The sequence below is a fragment of the Bos indicus x Bos taurus genome, chromosome 14 (genome assembly GCF_003369695.1).
Source record: "Bos indicus x Bos taurus breed Angus x Brahman F1 hybrid chromosome 14, Bos_hybrid_MaternalHap_v2.0, whole genome shotgun sequence".
In the NCBI taxonomy this organism is placed as follows: domain Eukaryota; kingdom Metazoa; phylum Chordata; class Mammalia; order Artiodactyla; family Bovidae; genus Bos; species Bos indicus x Bos taurus.
Genome location: NC_040089.1, coordinates 60,436,735 through 60,448,824, shown reverse-complemented (window position 1 = coordinate 60,448,824; position 12,090 = coordinate 60,436,735). Strand labels below are relative to the sequence as shown.

The 12,090-nt window shown below is 44.3% G+C and overlaps 1 protein-coding gene across 1 annotated transcript in view; it reads right to left on the bottom strand.

Moving 5' to 3' along the window:
• The window catches only part of DPYS (dihydropyrimidinase), a 99,537-nt gene extending 91,912 nt beyond the window's left edge, over positions 1-7,625 (bottom strand). Inside the window, exon 1 of the mRNA XM_027561340.1 lies at positions 7,321-7,625. Coding sequence (XP_027417141.1) covers positions 7,321-7,584 — 264 coding nt within the window. The 5' untranslated portion in view covers positions 7,585-7,625. The remainder of the gene's footprint in view (positions 1-7,320) is intronic.
• Between the last annotated feature and the right edge of the window lie 4,465 nt (positions 7,626-12,090).

Below are 12,090 nucleotides of genomic sequence, written 5' to 3'. Positions count from 1 at the left end.
GAGGGGAAGGCTCTGGGCAGGTGCTGAAGCTCACTTATCAGAAATGTAGCCCAGTGATGTCAGCAATTATGACTGGTTACTAAGCACAAGGGAAAATGCCAGATTGCAAGTGTTCACTCAAAAACAGTCACACAAAATTCAAGTTAAGCCTACACATCCAAAAGTTCACTGCATATAATTTATTACCAAAGCCAGGAAAAATTAGAGCTCCATATACCTCCAGTCTGTCTGCCATTGAGAACAAAGATCACGGTTTCATCTCTATAACCCCAACCATAATGCCTGGCACTTAGGGGGTTTCCAAGAACTATTTGTTGCCTGAATTCATGGAACCTAATTATGAACTTTAAAAATCCATCACTTAAGGTTATTCCATATTAAATGGCAGTGATGAGGTCCAGAATATGCCATTGTGGCATAAAAATCATTTTGAGCTGAAGGCATCTGAGAATAGATGCCTTTTTTTTCTCCCTGAACTCCTTTATCTGCCTGAAAGCAGAGCCTTTCAAAAAAGAATTGAATTGTCATAAATCCCCTTCCAGGAAGATGACTCTTACTACCTGAGACTAGAAGCTTGCACCACACTAAATAGATCTTGTCGTGAAATATCGTATCTCCATCTATTCTCCTAAGAGCCTGTCAGTCTCTCCTAAAAGCCATTTGTTTTCTCATAGGTGCCCTTCCCATGTTAAGGTGATAGGCGTGCCTGTGCTCAGTCATTTCTGACTCTTTGTGACCTTTTGGACTCTAGCGGGCCATGCTCCTCTGTCCATGGAGGTTTTCAGGCTGGAATACGAGTGGGTTGCCACTTCCTCCTCCCGGTGGTCTTTCCGACCCAGGGATCGAAACTGCATCTCCTGTGTCTCCTGCACTGGCAGACGGATTCTTTACCACTAAGCCATGGGGAAGCCCCAAAGTGATATGGAAGCCCCTAATTCTAACTTGCCTTCTTGAATCACATTTTTCTGTGAACTTGGCCTGAATGTACATGAATTTTAAAAATCTATCTTTTCTCTTTCAAATCTATCTTTTGTCAGTTTATTTTGAGAGGGTGGTTTTAGTCACTAAGTCATGTCTGACTCTTGCGATTCCATGGACTGCAGCCCACCAGGCTCCACTGTCCGTGGGATTTTCCAGGCAGGAATACTGGAGTGGTTTGCCTTGGTTTCCTTCTCCAGGGGATCGTTCCAACCCAGGGATCAAACTTGGGTCTCCTGTACTGCTGGCAGATTCTTTACTGACTGAGCTACCCACCAAACTAAACATAAGTGGTTAGAGGAAAACTTTTCCTTCCTGATAGCAGTATCAAGGAAACCATGATTCCTGACTACCTCTGTCAGAGCCTGAAGACATGAGGTCCAGATAAATGAAGGAGAAAACAAGTGGAAGTGAAAAGCATGCAAAACACAAATATGAAAACTGAAAGAAGGCAAGTCCCAGAGTCTATAAAATTCAGTGAAAGGCTTCCTAACACACAACACCCTCAATAGAGCCAAAGCCCTACTTCATACTGAGTGGCTTCAAATTAATCTTTGAGATGGTTTTATTTTTGTTTTCTGATTAGTACAAAGATTAAATGTGTAATCAGTAAATAGCCACTGATGGAAATCATAGAATTACACACTTTTACAGCTGGAACATGGAAGTTATTAACACAAGAATGTTCAAAGCTCATCCTTGCTGCTGCTGCTGCTAAGTCGCTTCAGTCATGTCCGACTCTGTGCGACCCCAGAGACGGCAGCCCACCAGGCTTCGCCGTCCCTGGGATTCTCCAGGCAAGAACACTGGAGTGGGTTGCCATTTCCTTCTCCAATGCATGAAAGTGAAAAGTGAAAGTGAAGTCGCTCAGTCGTTCCCAACTCTTAGCAACCCCATGGACTGCAGCCTACCAGGCTCCTCTGTCCATGAATTTTCCAGGCAAGAGTACTGGAGTGGGGTGCCATTGCTACCAGCAATTAAAGAAATGCTTGTTTAAAAACAGTAAGAAATTCTATGCTTTTCCTATTAAATTAGCATCAATTTTTTAAAAGTCAACATCCACAATTAGCTAGGATGCAGTGAAACGGGAATTAGGAGGCTGCTGCAGAGGTGGGTGGGGACTGGGGCATAAACTGAAAGGCAATCTGGATGTCTGTGTTAGACTCTTTTAAGATGGATCCAATGCTGGCCCAGGCATTTCACCCTGTGGGGTGATTTCCACGTCAATTATCAAGCATCTGAGCAATGAATTACGTTACATTGTTATACACAAGCCAAAAAAAGCTGGATACCACCAAAATGTCCAACACGAACAAGGTGAGAGTGGAGTTGTTAACAGTAGGGGAAAGATAGGAAGAAAAATGGGGCAAGCACTAGAAGAGAAGGATAAATTTGAGGACTTGAAGTCTGAGGCGCTTATGGGACATATTCAGACGGGCAGAAATGGAAGCCTGATGCAGAAGACATATAAGACCAGAGAGAAAGATCTGGGACTCAGTCTTGGACAAGACAACAGGACACAGAAATCATATTCTCTGACAACAGTGAAGATCCTGGGGAAAGGTTTCATGAATAAGGCTGATTTCAAAGGCATAATTTAGTACAAGGCAAAAAGTTCATCTGTCCCTCCCAGAAAAGAAAAATCTGAAAGGAAAGTGTTGAAACTGTAGGCGATCTAGCTATATTTTTCTTTATACTCTTCTGTATTTTCCTTTTATTTTTTTTTAAAAGAGCAGTTTCTTCATTCAACTCATATATATTAAGCGACTATAATTTCCAGCCTTTTCCTGAATGATGAATATATATTTTTCATTACTTAAAATTTTTTTTTAATCAAAGATGTTCTCACTATTATTGCTTTGTTTTACAGATAAGGAAGGATTGACAACACCAAGAGAGGAACTGACTTGCCCGCACAGCTTCTGAAACCCATCCTGGCGCTCCAAAAGAGAGGCAACAGAAAAGAGGTTTGGTTTGCAACCAAACTCTCTGAATCACAGCTCTTCTACAAGGTGAGGAAGCTCTATAAATACAACCATAAATGTGTGCTTAATCATATACCTTCCACTCCCTTATTATAAGTAATCACCATCATGGCATTTTACCAAAAAGTTCCAGAGCAAAGTATAATTTTCTCTCTTGATCATTTTGAGGACTTTTTGTCCTTCACATAAAAGGTATTCTGCATTCTCTCAATTAAAAAAAAAATGATGTTTTTGCCAGCCACTGATGCTGCCAGGTTTTTAATGTGAGTCCACCCACTCCAAGCTGTGTCTATGTCTGAATACAAATATATATATATTTGAAAACTGACTGAGTTCTTTTAATTCACTTTCTTATCACAGGATGTTGTAAAAGCAGTCATAATTCCTTCAAGTTTATCTAATTTACAATACCCATTTGAATAAAGAATCCCATTGTCTTTCACAACAAATATTAAATTATTGGAAGACTACTGTATATCTAGTACAGAATAACAAAATGAAATGTGATTTCTTTAAAGCAGAATGCCATTACCATTAGTTATATCGGATGGAAGGCTTTTACCTGTAATTAAGTAAATCAATTATAAGCTTTAAACCTACCTCTGACATGAATTAGATTTCCAACATATGTAACCTTTGGTTGACCTATATTTCAGTTTTTAAATTTGGCTCCATCACAACCTAGTGATCAATACGTAGAACACCACAAACAGTATCCCTTCTGTTTGTCAGATATTATAAATGATCAGCCTGGTGCTTGCAGGAAGCACACTTTGGTCTAACCTTTTGGGGCCCATCTCCTGAAAGCATGATATATCATTCTTACTTTATGGCTTTCTGTACTTAAGGTACCCATTTCTGTACCCTTAGAGATGATGTGGCTATAAATGCAGGTACAAATGTCTCACAAACCCACTCCCTGCAGTGTATATTTATTTTGACAACCTTAACTGCCTGCAGCACTGGGAAGGTGAAAGGCTACTGTATATCTTAAGGTTGACTTTGCTCTGTCTTTGACAAAAGACATCTCACAGTAACATACCCCTTACTTATATAGGTTTTTCATCTACCTACTGCCACTTTGGTGAATCTAAACCTTAGATTTTTTTTTTTAAAGTCATCATTTCAGAAAGGATGAGAACCTAGTATTGAAAGCAGGCGGTCCTGAATTTGAAGAACCACTCTGCCACTTACTAGGTGTGCAACCATGGCCACGTGACTTACATTTCAGCTTCGTTAATTGCAAAGGGTAGACACTGGCACCTGGGATTGTTGGAAGACAAAGCACAGCTTAGCAAGGTGCCTAAAACATAGCACAGATTGATGAAGCAAAGGCTGCTCAACAGTACTCATGTCTTTCAAGTTTAGTATAAAATATGACCAGCATTTACAAAAGACTTCTTTGTCCCTATTTCCCCAAACCCAAAACCACGAACCCTGCGTTGGGAATTATCGTGAAGACTCTAGAAAAGAGGACAAAATAACTTCATAATGGCCTTCTTTCAGAACTCAGGCCAATACTTTAATGCTCATGTTTATCTCTATTTACCTGTCTGGTTCCCTGTTATGAAGTCTCATCTGTTTAGGGAGTGGGGGTGGGAGGGTGAATATCTCCTGGGATCCAACCAACCGATTTCAAAGTAAACTTTTGCAACTTTGCCCTTTTGTGAGTACTGTTTAATGTTCAACATGCATTTAGTCTTTGCTCAGTCTTTGACCTTATCTCTGACCATATCATTTTCTGCTGCAATTCTAAGCTCATGAAAAACATGTTTTCCTTTAATGTTTTTCCCTGGTGGCTCAGAGGTTAAAGCGTCTGTCTCCAATGTGGGAGACCCGGGTTTGATCCCTGGGTCGGGAAGATCTCCTGAAGAAGGAAATGGTAACCCACTCCAGTATTCTTGCCTGGAGAATCCCATGGACGGAGAAGCCTGGTAGGCTACAGTCCATGGGGTCGCAAAGAGTCGGACATGATTGAGCAACTTCACTATACTCTATAAGTGAGAAACACCTAAAGAATCAACCAGTAAGTTCTTTAAATAGTATGCTACAAAAAGCTGTCTTCTAAGTATGGAAGTGTGAAGTGAAGTGAAAGTGCAAGTCGCTCAGTCATGTCCGACTCTTTGCGACCCCATGGACTATACAGTCCATGGCATTCTCTGGGCCAGAATACTGGAGTGGGTAGCCTTTCCCTTCTTCAAGGGATCTTTCGAACCCAGGTCTCCCACATTGCAGGCGGATTCTTTTTTTTTTTTTCTTGGAGATAATGACATTTATTTATTTCCCACATACTTATCTGTAATTCAACTTTATATGTTCAGTATGTATGTGTTCATTTAATCCCTGTATTTTTTCAGAATGTACCTCTACCTTTATATTTGTCTGAAAAACAGTTTGTACTGTTTTCAGTACAGAATTGTACGGATTCTTTACCGTAATGGAATCGTAAACCTCTCCAAACTGGAATCCCAGAATGGACAAGAACATGCAGAAAACTGCGAACCACCTCCCTGGATCTTTGGGCATGCACCAATCATCTTGAGAGAGAAGGAACGTCCCTTTCCCACAGCATCCTAACCCTTCTTGGCTGCTTCATCTAGGATGAGAGAAAGGGAAATAACGAAGGGGAATGATGCTAGTGGGCCTGGTGACTGACTGATGATCAGCAACAGCAGCTCCCTATTTGATAAATGGAGGTGTCAATGAAATGCCCTGCCATCAGCAATGCACCGAGTGAATGGTGAGTCCGTGACAACAGAAAGTGCACGTATGATAACTTAATACAACAGGGTGCATGATTTCTATATACAGGTACACGCACTTATACACACATGCACACCACCACCTCAGTTATGTAAAATAAAGCATATGAAAATCATAAAGACATTAAACCAAAACATTGTCACTGAGTGAGAGATTCTGGGTAATACTGTTCCTCTTTCTACTTTTCTATTTTTTTCCCCCAACTTTCTACAATCGTGAATTGCTTGGATATCTGAAAAAAATGTATTTTACATGTCAACATAAAGTTGTTGAAGTTTAGCAAATTTCACATTTTGGCAAAAGAGAAGTGAATACTCTTTAACAGATACTGATCTTTCCTATAAAAGACCTTGACCATTGTCCTGATAATTAGTAACTAGGAGGAAGCTTTGCAAATGTTGGCGGCAGCAGCCTGCCCCAGACCTGGGTCAGATAGTTCTTTTTTTCTTAAACATTTTGGTCAATCATAGAGGATTGGGAACGTGGAGGAAGAGAGGTGTAGAGAGAGTAAAGCTGTTAGAAATCGGTAGGGTAATGGATAAATCCTCATAACTGCTTTGAAACTGCACAGCCTGTATTTGGACTAACGGCCGGATTTGCTTCATACACATCACAGCACAGTCAACGAGAAAGAACCCCTACAGAGAGCTCAGACCTTCAGGACACCGCTACTTGAATTTTCCAAGGAGCCAGCTCTCCCACCACAGCCCCAACGGGAGCCTCGAGAAGGGTGCAGGTCAGGCTCCAGCCAAAGTAGCTGCGTGCAGTTTTAACTTCAGGTTCCTGTAAGCTGCCCTGTTCATCTTCTGATTTTTTTTTTTTTTCCTTCGTTTAAGTTATTTTCATAGGCTGAGTCTTTAGGCCTTTGTGTCTAGAGAAACCCAGGCCTCCCTCACCTGGGGAGATCTATAATCTGATCCTTCGACCCTGCTGTGAAAGCCACAGGCGCTCAATCACCAAGAATCAGGGTCTGAATTTGATGTCCCCAGGCAAGCAGGTCGGAGAAGGGATGGGGTCAGGTGGAGAGCTAGCGCTGGGAGACCGTTTCTACAACAGCGTTCTTGGAAACCCTCGTCGGCCTTGCATGAATACTTTTTCTGCTGGCTGGCGGGTGGCAGTAAAAATTGTGAATGTCGTGGGCTCATCACCATCACCTGCCGTGCGCTGCTAACTTTTGAGTCAAGGCGGTAACTACTGGGTGAATGGATTTTTCATTTGGTTTTGGCTGAGAGCGTCGACTACAAAGAGTCTAAGATATTAAGGAGGAATTTCGGAGTTTCACAGAACACCCAGCGAAAAGGAGGGGTTCGGGGGAGAGGAGTAGAGAAACAAGGGTGAGGGAATAGGTTGCTTTAAACGAGTCAGATTATCCAAAGAGAGGATCAGAAGGGTGTCTGGCTCGGCCGAAGCTGAGCTGATGCACCCCCCCCCCACCCCGCCACCCCGAGGAGGACCACCCAGAAGGGAGCTCAGCTTGGGGGCCGACATCCTGCGGGGTCGCCCCGGCGCGCTCCTCGGGGTCCGGGGACCGCCGGAGAGGCAGCCGAGAGCTGGGCGGACGTCCAGGGTGTAAGGGCGCGCGGGGGCCGGGTACCTTGGTGCCCAGATGGAAGTCGTCCACGGAGCGCGAGCCCATGAAGGGGAACTGCATGTGTGTGTGCGTGTCGATGCCGCCGGGCAGGACCAGCTTGCCGGCGGCGTCGAGGACCCGCAGCCCGGCTGGCGCGTCCCCGGGCGGCAGCACGTGGCGCCCCACCGCCTGCACCACGCCGTCCTCCACCAGCACGTCGGCCTCCTGCGAGGAGTCGTCGTTGACGACGCACCCCCCGCGGATCAGGAGGAGCGACCGCGCAGCCATGGCGAGGGGCGCGCTCCTCCTCGGTGACTGGGGACAGCCCCAGGGCCCCGCGTCCAGGTTTATCAACTCGGCCGCGGGGCGGGGTGGGGCGGGGAGAAGGGGCGTATCCATCTCCAACCACAGTCCCGCCAGCCAACCCGGGGCCGGGCCTGCGCCCAAAGGATGGTGTTGCAACCAAAAGTCAGTGCAACTCAGACTCTGGGCTCTGAATCCTGGTGTATGTGTTGGTCTTGGTCATTAGAAGGGAAACACCTTGAAGGTAGTTTTATTAATTTATTTTTAAAAGTTTATTCATGTGAACTTTTATTGGGTACTTCTTTTAATATAAAAGTTATTTATATTAACTCATATAAACATTACTTTGCCAACAAAGGTCCGTCTAGTCATAGTCATAGTTCGGCTATGGTTTTTGCTGTGGTCATGCATGGATGTGAGAGTTGGACTGTGAAGAAGGCTGAGCGCCGAAGAATTGATGCTTTTGAACTGTGGTGTTGGAGAAGACTCTTGAGAGTCCCTTGACTGCAAGGAGATCCAACCAGTCCATTCTGAAGGAGATCAGCCCTGGGTGTTCTTTGGAAGGAATGATGCTAAAGCTGAAACTCCAGTACTTTGGCCACCTCATGCAAAGAGTTGACTCACTGGAAAAGACTCTGATGCTGGGAGGGATTGGGGGCAGGAGGAGAAGGGGATGACAGAGGATGAGATGGCTGGATGGCATCACTGACTCAATGGACGTGAGTCTGAGTGAACTCCGGGAGTTGGTGATGGACAAGGAGGCCTGGCGTGCTGCAATTCATGGGGTTGCAAAGAGTCGGACACGACTGAGGGACTGAACTGAACTGAACTGAACTGATATTTATATGAACTTTTATTGGAGTATAAGATATTTACAATATTGTGTTAGTTTCTGGTCTACATTGAAGTGAGTGTTATACATGTATCCACACTTTTAGATTCTGTTCCCATATAGGTTATTACACAGTACTGAGTAGAGTTCCCTGTGCCGTACAATAGGTTCTTCTTGGTTGTCTGTTTTATATATAATAGGTGTATATGTTAATCCCAGTCTCCTGATCCTCCCTCCCCACTTTGGTAACTCTGTTATTTTCTGTGAGTCACTTTCTGTTTTGTTAATAAGTTCATGGCTGCAATCACCATCTGCAGGGATTCTGGAGCCCCCAAAAATAAAGTCTGACACTGTTTCCACTGTTTCCCCATCTATTTCCCATGAAGTGATGGGACCAGATGCCATGATCTTCGTTTTCTGAATGTTGAGCTTTAAGCCAACTTTTTCACTCTCCACTTTCACTTTCATCAAGAGGCTTTTGAGTTCCTCTTCACTTTCTGCCATAAGGGTGGTGTCATCTGCATATCTGAGGTGATTGATATTTCTCCCAGCAATCTTGATTTCAGCCTGTGCTTCTTCCAGCCCAGCATTTCTCATGATGTACTCTGCATATAAGTTAAATAAGCAAGGTAACAATATACAGCCTTGACGAACTCCTTTTCCTATTTGGAACCAGTCTGTTGTTCCATGTCCAGTTCTAACTGTTGCTTCCTGACCTGCATTTAGGTTTCTCAAGAGGCAGGTCAGGTGGTCTAGTATTCCCACCATCACTTCATAGGAAATAGATGGGGAAAACAGTGGAAACAGTGTCAGACTTTATTTTTCTGAGCTCCAAAATCACTGCAGATGGTGATTGCAGCCATGAAATTAAAAGACACTTACTTCTTTGAAGGAAAGTTATAACCAACCTAGATGGCATATTAAGAAGCAGAGACATTACTTTGCCAACAAAGGTCTGTCTAGTCAAGGCTATGGTTTTTCCAGTGGTCATATATGGATGTGAGAGTTGGACTGTGAAGAAGGCTGAGCGCCAAAGAATTGATGCTTTTGAACTGTGGTGTTGGAGAAGACTCTTGAGAGTCCCTTGGACCGCAAGGAGATCCAACCAGTCCCATTCTAAAGGAGATCAGTCCTGGGTGTTCATTGGAAGGACTGATGCTAAAGCTGAAACTCCAGTACTTTGGCCACCTCATGTGAAGAGTTGACTCACTGGAAAAGACTCTGATGCTGGGAGGAATTGGGGGCAGGAGGAAAAGGGGATGACAGAGGATGAGATGGCTGGATGGCATCACTGACTCGATGGACATGAGTTTGAGTGAACTCCGGGAGTTGGTGATGGACAGGGAGGCCTGGCGTGCTGCAATTCATGGGGTCACAAAGGGTCGGACACAACTGAGCGACTGAACTGAACTGAATGAGTTCATTTGTATCATTTTTTTTAGATTCCACATATTAGTGATACCATATGTTTGTCTTTCTCTGACTTCACTCAGTATGACAATCTCTAGATCCATCCATATTGCTGCATTCTTTTTTATGGCTGAGTAATATTCCACTGTATATATGTATATACCACATCTTCTTTATCCATTTTTCTGTGGTGGACGTTTAGGTGGCTTCCATGCCCTGGCTGTTGTAAATAGTGTTGCAATGAATTGGGGTACATCTATCTTTTTGAATTATGGTTTTCTCTGGCTGTATGCCCAGGAGTGGGATTGCCGGGTCATATGGTAGCTATATTTTTAGTTTTTCAAGGAGCCTCCATACTGTTCCCCATAGTGACAGTACCAGTTTACATTCCTCCCGAGTGTAGGAATGTAAGGAGAGTTTCCTTTTCATGGAGTGTAGGAGGGTTTCCTTTTCATAGAGGTAGTTTTAAAGGTGAGGGATATTTGTTTTCCTTTATAAGAAAAGGCACTCTGGGGAAAGAAATTCACCTCATCTCTTCTCTTTATGAAAAATGTGTGTGTACCAAAACACAGACAGAGGCAGAAGGAGGGAGGAAGGGAAACAGATAGACAGACATCTCTGCAACAGTGAAAATACCCATGCCCGGAAGAGCCACTTGATCTGGATTTCATTTTAAATATTCTTAATTATGTGAGGAACAACGATAAATGACATCCTCACCCTCAGGGAACTAAGAGACAACAGTAACACACATACATATTTCAATTTATAACTACATAAACCAGAAGTTTCTACTTTTGAGAGAGGGTAAATATATGAGTTTAGAGGAAAGGGAGAGTTTATTTCTGCCTTGAAAATTAGAGATGGAAGATTCACAAAGAGTATTTGACTTCGGGCATGTGTTGTGCTGTGCTTAGTCGCTCAGTCGTGTCTGACTCTTTGTGACCCCATGGGCTGTAGCCCACCAGGTTCCTCTGTTCATGGGGATTCTCCAGTTAAGAATACTAGAGTGGGTTGCCATGCCCTCCTCCAGGGGCTCTTCCCAACCCAGGGATCAAAACCAGGTCTCCCGTGTTGCAGGCGGATTCTTTACCATCTGAGCCTCCAGGGAAGCCCAAGAATACTACAGTGGGTAGCCTATTCCTTCTCTAGGGGATCTTCCTGACCCAGAAATTGAACTGGGGACCCTACATTGCAAGCAGACTCTTTACCAGCTGAGCTACCAGGGAAGCCTGAACTCTAGCATAGAGGACATGAATGGAGAGAGGAGGAGTGGGGAGAGGGGTGGCTTTCTAGGTGAAGGAACAAGCTAGGTAAAGGCACAGAGGAGATGATGGCAAGCTGAGTCTGACCCCCATGTGGTTAAGCTGAGGGGTTAGGGTTGGACAATCGTGGACCAGCCCTTTATTCTCAGGGGAGGAGCAGGAAGAGGGGACCAAAGAGGGACAGTCAGAGAGAAGGGAGTCCAAGGAGCCCTGTGTGAGGAAAGACAGCAATGTGGGATTTTTCAAGGGCACCAAGATCAAGTGCCCTCGTAAAGGAAGTGGTGGAGAGTGGTGGACGCGCGCTGTTCTGCCGTCTATTCTCATCCTCCTTCTGCCGGTAGTCAGTGGAGTTTCTTTGGCGGGAAATCCTCCACGTGCATTCTCAGAACACTTGTCTTGGTGGAACTGATGGCGCCTCAGGCTCTGGGACTGATCTACTTACCTCAGTGCTCCCGATCACGGCAGGAAGTCATCGCAGCCACAGTGATGTGCTCAGAGATGACGTGGGTCCCAAGAAGATTAACTTAACTAATCTGCTCAGTGAGAGCAGATCCTAACTTGTTTTTGCTGAGCAGAGGGGAAGCTTTTTCTTTCCTGCTGGACTTGAATCCTGGAGGGAGTCAACTACAACAGGGAGTAGTCCCATGAACAAAGCCAGCACAGACAACAGGAAGGAGAGATGGAGAGGGGCCGGTTCTCATGACATGCTGGCACTCCTGAAGCCAACCATGTCTGATGACCCCTCTTTCAGACTCTCCAGTGTTTGCTTCAGCGGGTTTTCTTTGGATCTTTTGTCATTTTCAACCATCAGCTGACAGAGAAAGGGAAGACCCTTCGAGTCTGGGCACTAAGTAGTCACATGTGACCTCGGAGATGGCATTTTTAATAATGGAATGCAAGATTACCTCAAGTCTCAGATTACACACACCTCAAAATGATTAAAAATTAGGAAACATCAATAGAGTGCCATAGATTTTGGCAGTC